General features: G+C 46.3%; 1 protein-coding gene across 6 annotated transcripts; it reads left to right on the top strand.

Annotated features, from left to right (window-relative positions):
* Positions 1 to 568: 568 nt before the first annotated feature.
* Positions 569 to 21,597, top strand: mcama (melanoma cell adhesion molecule a). 6 transcript variants are annotated; one of them, XR_008953761.1, is made up of 16 exons: positions 569 to 726; positions 15,374 to 15,507; positions 16,080 to 16,308; positions 16,380 to 16,450; positions 16,603 to 16,690; positions 16,869 to 17,048; positions 17,226 to 17,353; positions 18,023 to 18,167; positions 18,256 to 18,371; positions 18,526 to 18,667; positions 18,762 to 19,118; positions 19,192 to 19,227; positions 19,474 to 19,603; positions 19,715 to 19,841; positions 20,533 to 20,594; positions 20,648 to 21,597. XR_008953761.1 is itself a non-coding variant. In XM_057055294.1 (16 exons), exons 1-16 carry the CDS (start codon positions 681 to 683, stop codon positions 20,533 to 20,535), a joined length of 1,845 nt encoding a protein of 614 aa, XP_056911274.1. In that variant the 5' UTR covers positions 569 to 680; the 3' UTR covers positions 20,536 to 21,597. The 6 variants fall into 6 exon arrangements, 5 of the variants coding, with proteins under 5 accessions (XP_056911274.1, XP_056911273.1, XP_056911271.1 ...); XM_057055294.1 differs by having other exon boundaries at positions 18,762 to 18,892; positions 18,977 to 19,118; positions 19,477 to 19,603; positions 20,533 to 21,597; XM_057055293.1 differs by having other exon boundaries at positions 18,762 to 18,892; positions 18,977 to 19,118; positions 19,477 to 19,603; positions 19,712 to 19,841; positions 20,533 to 21,597.
* Positions 21,598 to 22,156: the final 559 nt, after the last annotated feature.

The following is a 22,156-nucleotide window of genomic DNA, read 5'->3' as shown; positions in this document are numbered from 1 at the left end:
CTGTATTTCTGCTGCATTTGCATGTCACGGCACACAGCTTCTCGCCTGCATTTTTAGTGTTGATGTCAGAGAAAACAAATGTGAGATAAGGTGCGGCAAATGTTAGCGACCTTTATTAGGTTGACTCTGAAGACAAACTTCATGTGAAGATTGAACCTTTTAATTTAGAAAGCAGACACTTATTGTATTGAGACTGTTCTGTTCTGGTGCAGGTTTTTGTATTTAATGAGAAAGAAACCTGAATAAAAGGCAGAAACACTGGCATTATCACGCTAAATTAAAGCAGGTGAAGAAAAGGGAAGAACATGGAAAATGGAGGCCACCTGAGGACCACGTGAATGGAGGTAAAGCTCCAGCTCCAGTCGCGGCAGGGAGGGGGCGGGGCTAAACTAAACTAAATGATAAAGAAGAAAGAAGGAGGTGCAGCCAGCGGTGAATTTTCATTATATTAAGAGAATAAATTATTATATCCGGTAAAGTGTTTCTTTAATGAGCGGAGGACGTGGAGAGCGCGTGTTTCTGAGTAGCCCACGCGCGCAGCCATGCGGCCCCGCCCCCTCCTCCTCCTCCTCCTCCTCCTCCTCCTCCTCCTCCTCGCCTTCCTCAGCCTCCTCCGGGTTAAACTCCTCGCCGTCTCTCCGCTCTTCATTTGTCCGGGACTCTTCGGCTCATCCCGCATCATGTCTGCTCTCCTCTTCGTCTGTCTCCAGGCGCTCCTCTGCTGCGGTGAGTTCACCTTCTCCCTCCTTCACCGATGAAGAGCAGCAGGAAACTTTCCCCTTTCTGGCTTCCGACTCTTTTTCTAAGAAACGCAGACGCGGATTTTTGGTCGAACCGAGAACTTTCGGCCCAGTTTTATTCACTTTAGTATTCCGCTTTTTGAAACAGCTGTGCGTGACCGCGTTTATTTCATTCAGGGGTAACAAAAGGTGTCATTAATTAACTAATTGCAGCCCGGGAGACGAAGCCTCGGCCTCCATGTTGTGATGGAAGTTTTGTTTTAAATGTTCCGAAGTGTTAACAGGCCAAAAATGCACGTGTTGGTTCTGCCAGTGCTGAAGGAGAGACTGGTTTTACTGGTTCCAGCTCTGTGTTTGTTGGAACCAGCAGGTTTTAGATGTTTCCTCAACAATTCAGCGCAATGCTGACCTGAAAATTCTTTTCTTTGCATGAAGGTAGTGTTAAAATGTGTCCATGTTAGTTTCCCAGTGATGCTGATTGATTGACAGGTTTGTGAGTGTTTTCTGGGGGCCGTCGTGTCATCATCATCAGCACAGATTCCTGCTGGAGACTTTTCCACCATTGTCTCATAGTAACAGACCTGCTATAACTGTCCAGTTAAGGTCTTTTCACATCTCCTTTGACGGAACCTCTTACTGGACCTTCACACCAACAGGACCTTCCATCAAATGCTGATTGGTTTTCGGACTTCAAGCGTCCAGTAATAAACATCATACATACATTTGATGTTTGGTGCTGCACTCTAACATGTATTGATTGGTGCTGATTGATGGATTACCAAACTGAAACCGGCTTTACTGAGCAGAATAAACCTCCCTTGGTCTCATGTAGCATCTCACAACAGGACAACACTCAAAGCTCTTTTGCCCCTTAATTCCCTGTTTTTTACCCCATCAGCCGTGTCTTAATTGGGTTACGCCCGTTTAATCCTCAGCTCCCCTCGACCTCCCCCAGAGATGCAGTAATCTGTCTGTTTCTGGATTAAACCTTCAGATAGAACCAGGTTCTCTGAGAACTTCTCCCTAATGGACCCTGAAGGATGCTTAGACCAATGCAATTTGTGGCTAAAAGCATTTTCCCCTGTAAACTTAAAGGATCTTAGGCCTGAGCAGAAAGCTGACCGGTTGATGAAGCGCTATTGATTAGCAGGCTTCATCAGCGAGATGCTCGCGGTGCGTCGGAGAACCCAGCTCGTGGTTCAGATGTTTGAGGTTGGGCAGCGAGCCAGAGCTTTTTTAAATCGATACTTCCGACAAATATCCTGTGGGACAAGAAACCGAGCCTAATTTACCGAGACATGGTGCACGCTGCACTATATTTTTAGTTTTAGTAGAAGCAGTTGGTGTATAAACTATTCGGTGGTAAAAGTCAGTTTATTTTACGACGCGACAGTTTAGAACGGGTTTAAACTTTGAACTTGTGTATTGGCTCTGCGCGGACGTCCTACCAGTGTGATGAAGCCAGCAACAACCCTGGAAGGTCCAACAAGTGACTTGTGCTTTTGTTTATCGCCTCAGGACAAGAAGGCAAGTAGGAGCTCAGTTAAAGTTAAACTGGCACGTGCACTATTGTGCAGTGGGTCCTGCTGTCCAAAAACATCTCTTTTAGCTCAATTAGAGAGTCAAAACTAAGATCGGTTTCAAATACCAGTGTTGATTCTGTGGGGTGGGATGAGTGGGGGGGTGGAGGGTTGCATGGACAGCAGAGATGGGTCAGACAACAAGCTGCCAGAGATACAGACAGTTATCAACTACTCATCCCAGTGGTTCATCCAACCATCATCTAACGTAATCTTTTTAAAAGTTAGATTGAAACGTGGTGTCCTGTGAGTTACGTTATTGTTATTATTTTTTAAAACAAAGAAGCTCTTCATGGCTCCACATTCTCCACCATTGTGGACAACACCCCCCCCCCCCACAGTTCTCCCACTTACCTTTACACACAATAAGTTCTTTAATAAAATTGAAATTTACTACTCCTAATTTTACGCATTGCCCACTGCTTGAGATGGTGAACCGTTGGTGACACCTTACTCATTCAGTCAAATCCACTAGTTTGAGACATTTGACCTTTATTATCGTTGCAAATCCTGCTGGGATGGACCTAAAACATCTGGGACGATGACAGAAACCGTCAGATATCACTCTCCTCCTCTCTGATTTCCTCTTCATCACTTCTCTACTGTGCAATATTCAATATGATATGTGCCCAGCTCGTGTCTTCATCATTAACCTGATGAAGGGTCTGATGAGTCAGAAGGTGTCCCGGTGATGAATCAAGGCTGCTGACCTTTCCTTCATACAGCAGGACGTGTGCAGCTGTTGGCTGCAGTTGTTCACGATGGATTAGTGCATTTGGCTGAGTGACCGTCAAGCATGACGGCCCGCAGTCAACTGCTCCGGCTGGTTGTTTTCATTAAAGAGAGTGGTGCCGTTACATCCCTCTGCCATTGTCATGCTGCCGGCTGCGTAGCATTAGCCATATTTCAGCTAACGCGCGTGTGTCATGGTGTGAATTTATCGGATTAATTCTCTGGATCACTTCAATCAACCACGGGTTGGGTGTTGAGTCGCGGATGCTTGGCATCAGGACGAAGATTAGATGCAAATGCTTTTCTAAGTTATTTGTTGTTCCTTTTACATTGAACAACATGATGATGTCATCAAATTTCGAGGTTGGAAGTCGAGGCGTTTGTGACGAGCTTCACCAGATTACCTTCTTTTTAATCATTTTAAATTTGTCGCAGTTGTAGAATCAATAAAATCTACTAATTTGCTTAAGTTTAAGTAGATTATTTGGTTACAGAGGAGATGCAGGCAAACTGAGCCTTCATTCTCATCAGAGTTACTTAATTTTTTCGTTAGGAACGTCATCAAAAATGAAATTATAAACACAATTAGTTAAAAAGAGATTACTTGGGAGTGGGATTGAACCTAGATGAGGCCCTTTTTGTCTGGAGTGGCAGTGGGCTGTATCTATATATGTGTTGTTTCCTTGTGTCTCCACTCGTGTTGCAGATGTTGACGAGCGAGTTTCGTTCTTTGCCACCGATTTTATTGCTGAGTCGGGATTACGTTGTTTAGTCTGTTTGAGTGGGAGATGCTGAGTGAACCGAACCAGGCTGGATCGGATGAAACAGCTGTAGGAACTGCGAGGATTGTTTGATGAAGCTAATCTTAGGCGACCATTTCTTTGGTTGTCAGAAACATTTAGGTGTCCAGTTCAGTTTGTGTCCATGACGACAGAGTCATCTGAATATTGGGTGTGGTTTATTCCTGGGATTGAGCTTTATTATAGCTCAGTCACATCTCTGCTCATGGACTGAAGATTCTGTGAAACAGGCTGCACGTGTGCTTCTTTTTGTCCTTATGTAACAGCTCTGATTAGCATTAATACAATTACAGGGATGGTCTACAGGCTCAGCCTTCCTGGAGCAGAAATGATCAGTTTGTCAGTCTGTGTTGATGAAAGTGTGAGCAAGCAAGCGGAGACACACATCAGATTTCTCTTTAAAAAGAGCAGCAGGAATTCTGGGCGACGGGGCCATCTGTGAAAAAGCTAAAGGTTCTTCTCAAACCCGTTTAAACAAATAGTCTTTTGCTGCAGTCTAAAATCTGAGGAAGCTTTGAAGATGCTTCAGGAAATCAGTCGTGCAAGCTGCAGGAGTGGATCCGACATCCACCCGAAAGCTTAAAGCCAGAATCTGTGCAGCTTCGCGCCTGCTGGGATTTTCTACCCTCTCTCGTTTGATCTTTGGCATTCAGGGAGGGAATTTCTGCTGCCCCAACTTTACCTTAATGTTACTGAACAACTGAGCAAACAAACACTGTCATAGACGCCTGATGGGCTGGTTTTTTTTTCCTTTTTTTTTTGTAGGATGATGTTGGAAGTGGCTCATGAGATGTTTTTCAGAGGGACGAAAGCTGCACTGTCAGAGACATGATCAGAGCCTCCAAGAATCACACTGAGGTTTTATTCAGCTGCTTGAAAGGGCTGCAGGGTTCCACATTGAGTTCCCTCGTGTTGCTGGGAGAGAACTGGGAACTGCCTTCCCTTTGATTCTGCTGCTCTCAATCGATTATTTGTGTTCAGAGGAAGGAGAGGCTCCGGTTTTTGACGCAGGGTCAAACGTTGTCACCATTTCAAAGCAGGAGAACGTTCTGACCTGCTGGTGAGGGTGCTAAGAAATCAGTCCTGCAGCGTTGACACATCTGAGTCACATCAGAGACCCCAAAGATTAAATGAAGTCAACATTTGTACCAGTCCTGATGTTAATTTTGGCCCCCAAAATAGTGGCCACCTCAAAAATGTGATGATGGATTTTAAAAGTGAGACTTCTGGTTTTCTCTTTGATTGGAACGATCCATCTGTTCACGCCATCCTTCATATTTAGAGAGTCCATCTGCGGGACACACGGCACCGTGTCGGCCCATAGCCAGGCCCTGGCTCCGGTCCCACCTCAGAGACAAAAACCTGCCAGATTGCCATCATTCACAAGCTTTCCCCTCATTTTTCCTCACTGGTGTCCATCTTTGATCCGATGCAGCAGCTGCAAACACCTGACGTCCAATCCCTCGGCCGAGCCGCATTCTGGAGGCGGTGAGCTCACGTTTCACAGAAATCTTACACCACAATGGTGTCGCCTGCTTCCCGCCTTTATGAGCGGTGCCCCCGTCCCGAGACTTTTCTTTGGCCCGAGCCTGGGAATATTTACTTTTCTCTCCTGGTCCTGACTCAAACAGCAGATAAAAGTGAGGATTAGCTGAGTGTGATGTGCTGCTCGGCATCCTCAAACATCACTAACAACCAGAGCTTTGTGTTATATTTCAGTCAGTTCCAGCTCTGCTGCGTGCTGGGAGAGGAGCCACATCAAACTAGCAAAATAAGGCATGTAATAAATATGACGCACCTGATCACATGTAACAACCCACCTAGCAGAACCTCGATTCGGTTTCCTGGCTTCATCCCGCTCATAGTTGCTAATGACATCGTTATTAAAGGATGATAATGTTTGGTTGTGCTGGATGTCTCAGGGGCTTTAGGTGAGGATGAAACGTGACCACACGACTGTGTCCCTCATTCTAAATGGGTCTGTCCTGCTTGTAATGGATATGAGACGTGCGTCTGTTTGGGACAATGCAGGTGTCTCTGGCCGGGCTTCAGCAGTCGCTTCAGGCTCCTGTCCTGAGCCGTATTGTCTTTCCGCTGAGGAATTCCAGGTCCTCTCGTTTCTTTCGCTCGCAGGTTTGCGTCAAAAAGCCAAAAGCAGCTATTGTGTCACCTTTAGTCCGCAGAGGTAAATTTAGCACTTGGCCTGGATCACGTTGCAACATGATGTAATGAGGAACAAACGAGGAAAGTAACAGCACGGTAACTAAACTGTGATTATTCCCATTGGATATTTGAAGATCAACCCTCTCAGATAGATTCTGAGACCCAAAGGTGACCTAGAGGGTAACGCTGAAGGCAGGTGGGTGGCAGGTGATTCTCAAAATAAGATGAAATTTTGATCTTCATCATCATCATCTTCAGTGTTACCATCACAAACCATCCACCATTAAAGCTGCGGCGGGTCTGGCTCCTCCCTAAAAGGTGACTGGATTTAGTCGCTCCCAGCCAGTGCAGATGGTCAGAGTCACCGTGACGACCCGAAAAATAAACACATTTTGAGAAATAAATCCCATTTGTCAGGAAACGTTCAATCGTCGTAATAATTTTTCTCGTCCCAGTTGACAGAACCGCTGTGGTTGAAACGAAGTGGGTCTAATGTCGTCAGTGCATATGCATATGAATATTCATAACGACCTCAGGGCCAACCACAACGCCTTTCATGCTGTTTGCTCTTAGGCTAATGGGCTGTGCCATGCCACGAAGCTGGCAGACATCTGGTGTTTTTCCTGATTAGTGTGTGCATTTCTTTACAGTAAGCTGCAGCTATAGGCAGCGCCTTTTGTCTGCAGAGGAAAACAGAAGACAATTTAACAATTTAAATTAAATCGTGTCCTGGAAACAGAGCAGGATTAGTCGGTCTCGCGTTTGCGTGGGACTCTTCCCTCGCCCGACTCATCGTGCAGGCCTCATTATTTTCCTCTTCATCTGTCTTCACTTGATGGTTGCAGGACATTTGTTTGGCAGAGTCCCCAGAGGACTCATCACTTTGCCCGAGAGTCTCAGGAGAACCGAGACAGGCAGAAAATCAGGCTGAAAACAGCAGCAACTGTTGATCAGACAAAGGAATTTTTCTGGGATATTTGCAGCTCCTCAGGCTCCTCGACGGCTGTGGATGTTCTTCAAAAGCTCTGAAACAGCTACACCAGCTACTTTTCTGTTCATACCGTTGAAATTGTCCCGACAGGAAATTAAAGTTGTGCAATCAAATGAAGTTTGGAGTGACTCTGAGGTCAAGAATCCAGACTTTGTGTGGCTTGATTGAGGATTGGGGATTGTTTGGGCAGTCTTAAGAGTGGATGTTTATGGTTTGCTGCAGCTAATGGTGTTTAGAAGAAGGCTCCGATGGAAGCTGTAATGTGATCCACCTCTTTGGCTCAAGTGTTGGTGCTGGAATCTGCCCCAGGGGGCTTCTTTTGTAACTGCGATGGTGAGGATAAAGACGACTCTAGACTCCACACCGAGACGTCTGTGCTGTCAACATCATGATGATGTAAATAAACAACGTGTCAGTTCTAAATTTTTACCGTACATACCTGCTTCTTGGAATAATCTTTTCTGGAAAACAGTCAACTTGATAAAAGTCGTGAGTCAATACCCAAATGCGTGGAATCGTGTTGATCCTGGAGGATTATCTCGCTGCGCCGCAGCCAGAATTCATTTGAAGTCTTCCGGCCGTTTCATATCTTCTGTGGGCTTTTGGTGCGCCGCTACGAGGTTGATGCATAGTTCAAAATGTGTTGATCGCATTCTTGAACAGGCTGGATGGGAAAATTCATGAGTGATGCTCGTTCAAATCTGATGATGTCACATTTTCTCTGACATTTATATCGTATATAATGGATCCATTTATGTTGAAATGGGTCATCTGACGATGGAAGTGGTGGGTTGTGGCACCGTCACGGTCCATTTGTTTTATTCTGGTTGATTGTAGTGTTTCGCTGGTCCTCTGAATGCATGTGAGAGTTTTTCTCCTCCTGGACATCAGCACAAACAAATACATGAAAGGTCTTTTAGCCGAACATCTCCCCACAGATCTTCTGACCCCCGAGTCACATTGCAGCTGCATTGTCATCAGCGGAGGCTATTTAAGGTGTTCTGGATATCTGGCGGTGAAACCCAACGGGACGGCCTGGCCGCGGTTGCCAGAGAAACGGATGTCCGGACTGCTGTTTCGTGTTTGTGTTGTAACAGTGTGACAGAGAATACACACCATGTCCTTGTGCCATCGCACCGCTGTCAATGTGTTGGATTAGTTCAATCATTTATACATGAGTATAATGTGAAAATGACTCAGCGGAACCATTTTTGCATATTAATCCCCAAATTAGGTTGGGCGGCTCCTGCAAACAGGAAGCACTTGTGGTGTTTAAAGACTACAGAAGGACAAATGAGCCTCCTGTTAATGTTGCTGCACATCTTATTAAAAATTCAGCCGGTCCTGCTGATGTCACAGACCGCATCCAGCGCCACCTTAACAAGCGCAGCCTCCCGAAGGGCTGCTGCGCCCTGGAGATCCTCCGCTTGAGCGTCGTTACGACCAAGAGGAGTTTAAGCCTATTTTCCTTTGTCTTGACAAACAACATATATCACAAATGACGGTGAAGGAGCTGGTGATGAAGGCCCCCTGCAGGGCTGGAGGAGTCAGAACGCTACAGGTCTCCTCCACCGCCTGCTAGCGTGGCATCTGCTGCCCAGCAGAGAGCAGGAACACGGATATCGACAACGTGACACAAACATTTCCCTCTCTGTGGTCTGGAATTCTATTGTGACTACGACTGACTTTCTGAGGCAAAGGAGACTTAGTGTTTGGTGACCCCTGTCCTCAGCATGTTAAGGTTTTTAATCCTTTTCTTTGATGCACCGGATACACTGAATTAGTGATAACCTGGAGGTCGTTGCCAGAAAAGCAGAATGAAAGGGTGAGAAAGCTGCTGGTCGGGTGTAAAATGAGCGTCTGGCGCAGCTGAAGAAACCTCAGAACTCTCACGTATGAGCTGCTCCTGCAGAACCTGAATTCATTCAGCTTTAACCAACTTCATAACTTGACTGAATTCAACTTGTGATTCGGCGTTTTCAGAGTTCCCACACCAACGCTCAGTGAACTCAATCTGCCAGAATCATTCATTCAGCACATCAAACGTTCGCTGACCGCTGCTGTAGGTGTCTGAATTAATTCACCAGAGCTTATAGAAATGGAAAAAGGATCATGTCTAAAAGACCACGGCTTGCATATAATGGCGAATCTGGATTTTCTTTCAACTATACGCGACCCCAGCTACGCCTGTTTAGCTGGAAAAGAACTCTTGAAAGTATCCGACTGGCCGAGGCGGCTTGGACGTGGGCGGAGAGGCTACAGCCGCTAATTGAATCTGATAACGAAGTTTGCGCTCGACTCAGATCGGCGTGGGATGGCGGTGAGGAGAGGCCTGATTATTCTGCAGGTCGTCTTAACTCAAAGATCAAACACCTTTGAACTTGACATTTCAAAAGAGAGACAGGATAAAGAGATGCTTAAATACCAAATCCTGCCTTCTAACCCCCCCACCCCCACCCCTCGGCCTTGATATTGGATGCTGTTAAAAGATCAACCAATGAATCAAAGCCAGGCGTTCTTGGCTGATGGCCGCCGCTCCGCGCCTGCGGACGACGTTCACTTATACATGCTTCAGCAGAAATTTGCACACGGCCGTTTTTTATGGAGCTGCAGCCTTTTGGGTTGGGGGGGGAGTGCTACAAAATGTGTCAACACTGCCACCTCAGGATGAAACAAGCAGCACGCTTTCGTATCATTTTCGTTTATTGAACACGAAAAAAACTATAAATCAACTTTGCAACTGTTTGTTTAAAGAGGTGAAACGTTGGCGTTGAAAGTCGGAGCGGGTGAGTCATTACGCGTCACGTTAGCGCCTAATAAAAAGATATTGATTAGCGATGAATCTCTCAGGCCCCTACGATGAACATTAACTTCATAACGGGATTCTGCAACGGGTCAGAATTTAAACGATTAAAGCCTCTAAGTGCCCCGGAAAAGACAAAGTCAATACAGAGACGTTTAAAGCCCAAATGAAAAATATTATTCCGCACAGTCTGTTGTACCGAACACACAGTGGCACTAATTACCAGTCGGATAAGACTCTGCCCATCCCCACCTTCAATGTCTCCTGTATTCCTAGATGAAGATTATCATGAAATGATGAATGGGGTGCTTCTCACCTTCACCTGAATGTTGCAGGAACTGCTGCTATATCACAGGAAGTGAGGGATTTTATGCTCTGTGTGTGTGTGTGTGTGTGTGTGTGTGTGTGTGTGTGTGTGTCTTCCCATATCTCTTATCTCTTCCCATCATACCATCTTGTTTCTTCTTCACTTCTTCACAAATCACTTGACGAATGCAGTGAGGGGGTGGGATGGAGGTCCACAGGTGCTGCTGGGACCCCCCCCAACACACACACACACACACACACAGACACACCCTGCCCCTCCCCCATGGTATGGGAATGAGAACGATGTTGGTATTGTTGACAGCTGCTTCAATGCCAATGTGAACTTCTCCTGTCCTCCTCCTCTTTGCTTCCCACCCAGCAGGATTGTAGGCAGCTCTCTCCCTCACTCTCACACACACACACACACACACACACACAGTCAAAACCACAGCCTAGCTCAAGGTTCTGACGGTCCCTCTGGTCTCTGCTGACTGGATAAGGTTTGGTGCCCCTTGAGAACTGGAGTCTTCTTGTCTGGAGATCAAGATAAGCAGCTTTAATATCAAACTCTGACTCTGAATATGAGTCATGAAGCTTAAATACACAACAGTTCTGTGTGTTTAAGTGGTGAACAGTAAAAAAGTGTTTCTAAAATGGAATCCTCCTTGCGGATGAGTTCAGCTTCTAAATAGATTGATGATTAAAACTCTCCCCCCAAACTCCCAAATGTCAAAGTGAAAATGTTTTCCTGCTAGCAAATGTGAAAACACAAGTAAAATAAGGGATTACACAAAAAGGCTTCTGTTACACTGACTGACCCAGTTTAACAGGAGTCAGACATGACCAACTATTCTTCAGACTTTTAAGGAAGAGAGATAAAGAAAGGAAAATTCCACTTATTTTTCACCCAGGACGCTCCAGGCTCAATGGAAAAAAAAGCTTTGTTGCCTCTGTGACATGAAATTGGGGCTTTTACAACCATTAAACCTCAACACCAGACTGTGAACGCAGGTACAGGACGGTTTGGACAGGTAGAAGGTCAAAGGGATGCAGCTAAATGTGGAGACTCATCTCTCTGACTCCTTGCTGGATGCGAGCAGCGTTGCTCAGGAGTGTTTAGATGTCAAATACAGGTGCGTTTGTTTTGAAAATAGCTTCAGCTGTGTTAGTCCGGCGTGCAAACACGTCTGGAACGCATGACTCGGGTCACGGCGTGTTTACATGCACACAGCTGATAGAAGAACCTTTTTGGTTTTGACCTGCAGCGCGACGAGATTTTGCAGAAAGTATTTCATCGAGCGTTCAGGATCACCCCAATCGTCAACTGCTGATAACCATCGGCATAACTACTGAACTCCAAGGCCCTCCGGTACATCCGTGTCTTTAATCGCGTGCTTTCAATGCTAACATCTTCTGAAGTTGTGCAGAACCGGGGAACAAATGATCCACTGATTAACTAGACTAAACAATGACGTCACAAGGTCTCATCTGACCTGAGCGTCCTTTGTGTTCTAGAGTTCTGCTCAGTGATTATGTTTGATAAGATTCATGTCAGCTCCTCCAAGCTGTGGTCTTCTCTGCACGGAGTCACTTTAAACCCACACACACACACACACACACACACACACACACACACACAGATTACGGGTGAAAAGCTGAGTGTGTTGGGTATAGATGGTCAGTCAAACTGAGACCTAAATTCATTATTTAATACTGTCCTAGTGTGTGTGTGTGTGTGTGTGTGTGTGTGTGTGTGTGTGTGTGTGTGTGTGTGTCAGAGACGTGGAGTAGCCTCTCATTACTGCAGCGGTGCACCTGTGATCACTCTGTTATTCTCTTTGAGAACATTAAGCCTCCCAGTGGGGGTCAGGTGGGGGGGCGGAGTTTTACCACGTTGATCTTGGTGAATAGGGCGGCGGCGTGTCAGGCCAGCTGATTTCCTCATGTCTGGAGGAGGAGATAAAAGCACAACAGACCTTTTGTAGAGCAGAATGAGAAAGGTTGAATATTAATGGCACCTGCAAACAAAGATGAACAAAATAAATCTATCAATTTTAGATTTATAAATTAGAGTGTAGGTAGATATTCGTGTTAATAGAACCACTCCTAACACAGCTGAGAGTGCAGAGAAGACTTCTTACTCTTTAAAAGTAACAGAGAGAGGTGACGAGTTGTTCCCGTCCTCCTGGTTGGTGCCATAACGCTGGTTGACTTTGGCGCCTGCTTTGATGGATATTCGCACCACGGCGTTGGGATAAGGAGGCCTTTGTTGAGGCTGAGCTGCGAGTCAGCGTGCTGTCGTCACACGTTTGATTGGAAACCTATTTTAAACGTTAGAATAACATCGGAGGCCTCATCGCGGCCTCTCGTCTTCCACACCATTTCATATGAGACGGAGGGAACGTCCAAATGTCATTTCGTATAAAAGGACGAGAAGTGAAAGGTTTGTGTTCTTCAGGGTTTTCAGGTCCTCATTAGTCAGGGTGTGTTCCATCCTTGTGCTTTCTTTTATCCAAACATTCTGGTCCATTTAGGGAAAGGAAATCTTAAAATCACATTAATGTTTGAAATGGAAACCAAATTCAATTACATTGTCCTTCTCCCTGAACGTCATGTGGTCAGATTGGTTTCTACCCAAACGATTGCTGTTCCAGTTCAGCCAGGAGCAGATTCTGGTTCTGGATCTATGTTTTTTTAATGCAGACCCTTCATGTCCAGGTTCAGCTCCTGCCTGTGATTTTGTGTGATGCTACAACTGTTTAAATTAACATGAGTGTTGAGCCCGTTGACCTTTTAATGAGCCGTCCTGCAGGTCTTTGAGGGGGGGGGGTGTTGAAGGGAAAGGCAGGAAAACAAACTGCTGCTGCATCACTTACAAGCTGAATGAATCATTGATGATTCTCTTTTAATGAAGGCACACCCGATGGGTGTGGTGATGAAAAATGAATGCATCTGCTAGCAAAGAGGCTAACCAGCGTAAATGATCAGCTAAAGCTGATAAACGATAAAATCTGATCCCAGAAATCAGCTCGACGGGGCAAAGCTGATGTACTTCAGCTGCAGCTGAGGTTGAATCAAAGCCTCATCGCTGATGCATGAAGAGGAGACTTTGAGGAGATTTTGTAGCACCTCCTTGTTTCTGTGAAGAATAAAGGCTGGGGACTTCACTGCCACACACGCCATCCAGAGAACAGCCTGCTAGGAGATTTGTGCCAGACAATGCGTCTCAAAGCGCCACAGCAAAGAGCTGCGGTGAAGCCAAAGAGCTCTGATCCGTCAGGACGCTTTGATGTCGGCCTGTTCTGTGTTCTCCAGGTGTTCAGCAGAACAACAGGCCCGGATCCCTGAAAGCGAAACCCACAGAATTAAACTGAGGTTCAGGAGAGGTCGGACACGGTCCACAGAACCTCGTAGAGGTGCATCGATGGTTGTATCTTGACTTTTGAACAAAAGCCATGTTTTCTTCAGTCAAAAATCAGGTGGCAAAGCATTCATTTCCCCCATTTTTTAGTATTTTTAAGCACAGCTCTGCCCCGCTTCACAAATTCAAATACTCCGCAGGATGTTCTGAATGAAAGAGTGGTGTATCGCCAAGACACACGCGTCCCGTTGTCAGGGTTCAGGGGCTCGTGTACTGCAGGGACAGATAAGACCTGGTCCCAGGTTGTCTTTGGAGGCCAAATCCCCCAAACCCCCCACCCAGCGCTAATCGGATTAGATGAGATGCAGCATTTCTTTACTTTCTTGTCCGACATCACTGTAAACAACAAGTTCAGGACCCCTTGAACTGCTGCTAACCTGATTGGTGGAGGGGGGGGGGGTGCACATGGCTGTCTGTGCGTCTAACTGGGGAGGTGACAATGGAGCTGCGGTGGTCTTGAAAGAAAGACCTGTGTGTGTGTGTGTGTGTGGGGGGGGGGTGTTGACAATGATGAGGGCTAGGAGATGGGGGAGGAAGGAGGCGGTACTGATGGGTGACAGCAGGGTGGTTACTCGACCCTTAAATCTCTTCATGCTTGAGGAGGTTTCACAAAACTGGTGGGGAAAAAAAAACGGCAGGATGAAGGGAGGCATGCCCCACACTGAAAACATTCAAATGAAATTTAAAATAGTGGTGGGGGGTGTTCACAGGTCCTCCTGTCCCATTCTGATAAAACTAATTTTTTTATTCTGAAGGTCACGACCCAATAACAGCCTCACAACCTCTAAATCCTTTCTTCGTTAAATCAAATTAGCCCCTCGTCCAGCTTTGTTTAGTGGTCTCCCCCAAACTATTTTTGGAATCAACTATGCAATCTGAACAGTGAATGTTTGAAGAACCAAACAGGAAGTCACAGCAGCATGACTCTAAAATCAGATCAGATGAAGAGATTGAGTGAGTGAAAACACCTGTAGAGAGACGCAGGTGTGGGAGTTCACCAGGTGCCTATTAAAGCACAGGTGAGGAGCTGTGGGTTCTTGTGCTCCAAAAATGTGTTCTCTTTGAAAGTTCCTTCAAATAAATGCCTGTGAGCAAGAAATGTGCAACAACATGAGGGATGAAGGAGACATTTGGCTGAAACCTGGAGGGGAATCACTAACTTAGAGACTCAGAAGGGTGCTAGGAGTCCTCACTCCAGAGGTCTTTGTTAGCTTCTGGTTTGCAGAGATACTCAAATATCAGTGAGGGGGGGGGGGAGAAACCCACAAGTGTGTATTTCTGAGAAATCCTGCAGAAACCTTCAAACTGCTGTGTGAGAAACAGCAGGCGGGTTGAGAAAATGAGGTTAGCACAGAAAGTAGGGCCACGTCTGACACCGTTATTCAGAACCACCTCTGGAGCGGATTAAAGAAATGGGACTTTAGTGGCGTGTTGCTGGAGTCTGTGTCCCCTCAGTAATCGTTGCCCACACGGCTTTAATAGGACTTGGCTGTTGCACAGGCCCAGCTCCTCCAGCCTGCCCCCCCCCACCCTCATGCCTGGGGAACTGCTTTTCTGGCCAACATGCTGGCTTTTGTGGTTACAGTCAGTCAAGCACAAAGAAGATGAAAATTATGCCACTTGGACAAGAAGCCTTTTGTTTTTGCTGACATGACGAACTGGTTCCATTTGGGTCTGGAAACGGCCGCCTGAGACGACGCAGTTTATCATTGAATGAAGGTTAAAGGTCGGATTTAAAGGTTAACTGTAGGAACAGAATCACACGCTCAAGTTTGAGTGATTCATAAACGCTATGAGGTCACAGAAACTGATTCTGTCTTCTGTCTGGGTTTGTCAGCGTGGGCAAAGGTGGAGGTGACGATGCACGACAGCACGGAGGTCTACCTTAGCGACGTGGCGCCGATCTCCTGCCAGTACAGCTTCACCGACGTTGACACCGAGCCCAGTGATGTCATTATCCAGTGGTTTGTGGTGAGTACCGCCGGGCCCGCGGTGAAAACTGACACCGCCCGTCGGGCACGATCCAAGATGCTGTGGAGTCGTGGCCGGGAAGTCTCCGTTTCAGCATTTCGTGATTTAAATCCACACAAGTAAACAGGACAAACAAACTCTCACCGGGCCTCAGAATGCAAATAAAAACTTTACAGCTTGCAAAAGGAGCAAAAGAGACACTTTTATGGACTAAAGCATTGTTCTCTTTTTGGGCGTGCAGCAGTTAACGAGAGCAGCGAGACAGATGCGAAATGTCAGTAGGACATTTCCAAGTTTAACAAAAAAGAGACAAACTGCTTAATCAGTCACAGCTATGTGAGGAAAATACTACTTAGTCTGCCAGGAGTTAGCTGGGTGATTAGCCGCCTGGCCCGCGAGCCGTTGCATAAGCAAACATTTCCGCTGGCCTAGAACTGCAATGTATGATCAGCTTCAACATTCTCCAAACCACCGGGGGCAGCATCGCTCCAAGTCTCGCTCCAAACCTCCGACTGACACACGCGCGTGAAAATACGGGGAATGCGTCAACAGCTACGAAAACATTGTTGCAGGGAGGCGTCGGCAGCAGCTCCCGCTCGCGCATCTTCTACGGTGACGACAGTCAGACAATGGTGGACGAGAACACGGACTACAGCGGCCGCATCCAGGTGACTTCAGACAAACAGGCGTCGCGACTCGTCATCCAAGAAGCTCGCCTCACCGACGAGAAGGAGTTTTTCTGCCAGATCAACGGGATGGTCGCCGGAAGCGCGGAGGGCAAAACTCAGCTCCGAGTGTTCGGTCAGTGAACAACAGCTCGAGATTCCTCCGCGCGATAACGCCGCTCATGACAGGTTCTTTTGGGGTTGCAGCTCCTCCGCAGGCTCCAGTGATCGAGGGTGTTCTGACTGGAATATCCGTGACCAACGAAGGGCTGTCTGAGGTGGGTCAGTTAGAGCTCCGCATGGTTGCTGGCCTCGGCCCCCACATGCTGGGGTCTGTGCTGAGACATTACCCACGTCAAACTGTGGCACTGACATCCACAAGACCTTGACTTGATTCAGCCCAGTAAAGACTGTCAACATGGCTGTTTAGGTGGCATCTTGTGAGACTCTGAATGGCTTCCCCAAGCCCAACATCACCTGGTACCGGAACAACACGCCGCTGGTGACGACTCCAGGACGTAAGTGCTGACAGTGGATGGCTCATGTCTTATTATCAGTTCTAAACACCACCTGTGAAGGGTTAAACCCCAGACGAATCCATTCAATAACTAAACTAAGCAATGACTCTTAATAACAAGAACCTCAGTAATCTGTCTGATCTGCAACCTCTGACGCCATGGTGTACCGACCCGTTAGACGTAAACGTGCTGATGCTGGGGACGAGGGACTCCGGCGGGTTCTACTCGGTCCAGAGTACGCTGATGTACAAGGTGCTGAAGGAGGACAAAGACGCTCTCTTCTCCTGTGAGGTCAGCTTCTTTGTCCCAGGAGCCATCAGGACCGTCGAGTCCAGCAGCATCAACATCACCGTCCACTGTGAGTCCAGGTCAACGACCTCGTCTCCCTTTCTGGCCCAACTGAACAACAATTTATTTTCATTTACAATTTTCTTTAAATGGAAAATTGGAATTATTTGTGCTCAAGTTCATGTTGATAACGTGCCGTGGTCACCATGCTGTCAGTGTTTCCATCCTTGCCTCGCTCTGTCTCCAGACCCCACCACTATGGTGGAGCTGTGGAAGGAGTCGCCCCAGGGACTCGTCAAAGAGGGGGACACCGTGGAGCTACGTTGTCAGGGCGATGGCAGCCCCCCTCCTTCCTTCATTTTCAACAGAGAACAAGTGAGAATGCATGAGAAGAGAGAGCGCGCGTGGTAGGAGACACGTTGGAATGTTTTTCATATGCAGAACTCTCAGGACCTCATGCATAAAGACTGTGGAAGGTCTGAGATCTGGTCTGAGACCAGGACTGACCCTGCAGGTCCAGTCTTGGTCTCTGTGACTGCAGGCTAGTTCCATGTTGTTTGTGTGAGAACAACAGATGAATTGAGCTGAGAGACAGTTTGCTAGTTGCTAACTAGCGGTTGAGGCAAAGGTTCCTGCTCAGGCTGTCAGGAACAGCAGAAAACAAAACAGTTGGAAGAAAACTTGATTCCTGGTCACACTCTGGGTGTCTAATAAATTAACTGCTGTGTGACATTTTGGCAGCAGCGCAGCCCTAAACTGACCTGAAAACCAAAGAAACTTATTTTACAGCTGTATCAAAGAGCGCAGCATCGCCATAGCGACTAAAACAAAGCCCCGTGTTATCAAAACTCTTGGTTCTGGTACAAACACCAGCTTATTATCACCAAAACTTCCAGAGACTTCCGTCAGCGACAATCTCCAATGTCGTGCTTATATCTCTGAATAATTGTGGATTTATTTTGGCAAAAACAGCTCTGAGAGCAAAGAACAGCCCGTTCTTCACGGCGTCCATCTTCAGATTACAGATTTAAGTGTTTGTTTCAGGAGCCTGATGTGGATTTAGGGGACAGCGGCGACATTCTGGTCCTGACATCAGTGACGCGCAAAGACGGCGGCATCTACCAGTGTCGTCCTCAGGATGTAGACGGCGCCTCTGAGGTCAGGGGGGAGATGCAGCTCAACGTCCACTGTGAGGAGGACACGCCAACCTGCACCACACTCAAGTGTTCCTGTAACCTTTGACCCCCGTGACCCTTTCGCTCTGTCGGTTGTTTCAGTCCTGGACCCGGCCGTGGTTGTCCCGAAAGAGTCCGAACTCATGCTCAGGGGAGAAGATCTGATTGCAACCTGCAATGCTCTGTCCTCTCTGAAGACCTCCACCGTCTGGTACAAGGTACACACTCGTTACCCTGGAGCTCAGTCTGAGAGTAGAAGATCAGTTCAGCCACGCCTTTGACCTCAGCGTGGCAGCTGAATATTCCAACATCCGTTAGTGACATCATTACCGGGGTGTGCTTGGGAGATGACACCTGTGTATATGTGTGTAGGATGGACAGCAGGTCAGTCATGGAAACATGCTGCAGCTGAAGGACGCCACCTACGACACGGCGGGAGAATACATCTGTGACGTGACCGTTCCCTCCCTGCCCGCCCTGCACACCCACGGTTCCATTCACATAATCGTTCAAGGTCCGACCTCCTTCCCGCTGAATTTCTTAATCACGGAAGTAAAGCGTGTGTTTGATACATTAGTGTGTGTGTGTGTGTGTGTGTGTGTGTGCAGGTGCTCCTCAGATGGTGGGGATGGAGCAGGAGGTGCAGCTGGAGGAGGCAGTGGGCAGGATGGTGAACCTGAGCTGTGAAGTTCAGAGTTACCCTCGACCCGTCGTCTCCTGGAACATCGTGGGCAGCCAGGTTGACCTTTTTGAGGACGAACAGCTTCTTTTGGATACTTTTCTGGAGGGACTGCAGAAGTCTTACGTTGGTGTTTGTCCTCAGAGCTGGCAGGAAGTGGTGAACAAGGCTAGTGATCACATGACCCAGAGCGTGGTGTCAGTTCTGGTCGGCTCAGACATCAGCGCGCTGTGCAACGCGTCCAACGAGATGGGATCAGAAGTGAAGCTGTTCAGCATCAGAGCCAGTAAGAGTGGGTTCCACTGCTCACGCGTGCCTGCTGTCCATGAGTGCTGACACGCTTTTCTGTGTGTCCACAGTTCCTCGAGTGACCTCAGCGGCGCGGTTCTCTCCCGGTCAGTTATCACCTGCTAACACATGGTTCTGCTTTGCGCGATGACGCTTTTTAATCATTGAGTTTATTTTTCCAAGTGTTCTCTCTATCAAGCAGAGGTTCATGGCTAAAAGGAGCGAAACTACCAGAAACAATAACACACAGATGTTAAAGTTGCTTCATTCCACAGGCTTTTAATGGGATTTTAAGGCCTTCTCACATTAAACAATAGTTACTTTAATGATGATGTCATCATTCATGTGTGTAGTAGAGGGGAGTGGAGTGATCATCGTCGTGATCATCCTGTGTCTGCTGCTCCTCGCCGTCCTCGGCAGCGTCCTCTACTTCCTGCAAAAGAAAGGCAAACTCCCCTGTGGGCGTTCAGGGAAGCAAGAGATGTGAGTAATAAAGCAGCCTTCATATCTCGGGTTAAATTTTAGGCTGTAAGTACGCGAACGTCAGCCTGAGAATCATCGGTTTGGTTGCTAAACGTCGCTTTGTTTCAGCAGCACCAAAGAGACAAACGCCAAAAACGAGATTGTTGTGGAGATGAAGACCAACACCAGGACCGAAGAAAGCGTCCTCCTGAAGGCCGTCAATGGGGACAAGAAGGATACCGGCCAACAGATGACTGTGGTCAGTATGACATCATTATTTCACAGCTAAACTTGAGCACAATTCGGCCCTGCAAACGCAGCAGTTTTAGAGGCAGAAGAGCAGGACAGTGAACATAACAGAAAACATATTTCAAATGTGTTTTCATGCAACAGCAGCAGATTTTTTTTATGAATAATTAAAAGGATGTAAATAAAGTGTGGAAGAGTCAGGACCTGCTAAAATTTTTTAACCACAGCCACAATGAATCAGCTGCTGAATAGTTGGTAAACACATTAACAGGTAGAAGCATGTGTAAAATTCAATAGTCGAGTAGATTTCAGCACTTCCTGTTCATGTATTTTTTATTTCTTTTACTGAGAATATAAATGTTTTCAGCCAAATTACTCATAAATTAATTCTGTTGTCTAAAAATAATATTGTTACCGCGTTTTTGACATGTTGGACTCTGTCTCCCCCTACTGGACACTCATTACAACAACAACCTTTCTAGACATTGGAGCAGATTTAAACCTTCTTGTCGAGCATTAATGCTGCTGTTATCTAATCCAGACTAGGTTATGATCACACATATGATCTGCTCTTTAACTGTAGTCGAGAGGGCAGCGAACGCTTCGCTTAACTATGAGTTAAAACTTTTTCTCAGAAATTTTGAGAACGACCAGATGTGTGACAGAGTGTGTATCTGTGTTAACACTGGTTTTCTGCTCAGTAACCTGCTGATGGAGCAACATGAAGATGAGTAGCAGCAGCAGGAGGAAGAGGATGAACACATGATGCCAGCAGATACGCGTCACCTTGTGTGTACATGTGCCTGCAGATTAGCAGACATTCCTAAATCATACTTTGTTCAGTGTTTTTCAACACACACACACACACACACACACACACACACACACACCCTCTCTACTGGTGTTGCACTCATCAGTTTGTGTTCAGGGGTTTGTTGGTGTTATTGAACTTGTACATATTATATATTTTGTTATTTAAGACGTTTTCATGTTCCTTTAAGTGGGCAGATCACGTGACGGCGGCTCGTTTCCGCCGCTTCACGTTGTCCTTCAGCCTCGTCGGTATGTTTTTGTCTGTAGAAATTTTCAAAAAAAAAAAAAAGATTCCTCGTTGAAAATCAGAAGTGATGAATGCGTGAAATGTGGCCGCAGCTTCTTGAACCCACTACTGTCAGGTCTTCTACTGTATGAACACACGTGAGCGTGCACAGCTGCTGCTGGACTGTTGGTGATCTGCTGTCCCTGAACGCATCATACACTGAATTTCTCCTGTTTCCACTGAGATGGCTCGGACCTGAGTGTTTCTACTGTTCCCTGCAGGTTTAGTCAAAGATGTTCTCACACATTAACTAAACAAGTAGAAGCACCTTTCTTTCAGGTCCACGTTGTGAATATTTTGATTTCTCACTGTTTTGTGATTTATTTTTTTTAATTTTCTTTTTTGGTTTTGAATTTATGGCCCAGCTGACTTGCAACATTAACCACATAGAGCCAGGCTTGTTTTTTGATTCCACTGGTTATAGAACTGGTTAAAAATGACACAAAATGATGTGACGCCCTCATGGTTTCTCAGTTAATCCTCCGAAATACTTCCAGGGTTTTGATTTGTCACCTGCGAGAAAATCAGGTTTAAATCTCAACATTGCAGTTCTGTTTTTTACGTGTGTAAATTAAATCCTGTACATGTGAATCTTTTGATGCTTGTTTCTTTTTTTATATTTTTTGCAAGAAAATGCCAAATAAAACATTTCATTTGAAAAGAAAAACGAGTTCTTTATTGTAAGAAGATTTGCTGTCAGTGCGACAAGGATGAGAGGTTAAAAAACAATTTTGACTTATAGTTTTTGCATCACTGTCCGGCACCTCATTAATTGGCCTTTTCATTGATTGGACCATTAACCAACTAACCTGTCTTGAATTGAACTATAACTAATATACATGTTATACATATCTAGAGTGTATAGGTCCATCTATATAGCCGTATACTGTATGTACAGTCGTGTTGCCCCTGGTGGTCAACTTTGTAGCAGATTTGAGTTGAGTGCTAAAGTTTGTTGCTTTCACATTTTGATAAGATAAAAATGAATCATTCTTTCGGATTTGGCAGATTTGTTTAGTTTCTGTCCATTTGAGGCAACACATGGATGGAAAAAAGGCAAACGAGTTCAAAAAGGTTCCTTTAAAGCCAGATCAGATCATCTGAGATCCACGTTCCCCAGACCTGGATTCAAGCCCCCGAAAACTGGTTTCGGGTACCCCTCTAAAAGGTTCTGCTTGGGTGGGCGTGGCTTAGGTTCACGTTATCGATGGTTGGGTTTGAATGGG

Source organism: Takifugu flavidus, chromosome 14, assembly GCF_003711565.1.
Source record: "Takifugu flavidus isolate HTHZ2018 chromosome 14, ASM371156v2, whole genome shotgun sequence".
Classification (NCBI taxonomy): Eukaryota; Metazoa; Chordata; class Actinopteri; order Tetraodontiformes; family Tetraodontidae; genus Takifugu; species Takifugu flavidus.
This window is presented reverse-complemented; position numbering and strand designations above follow the sequence as displayed.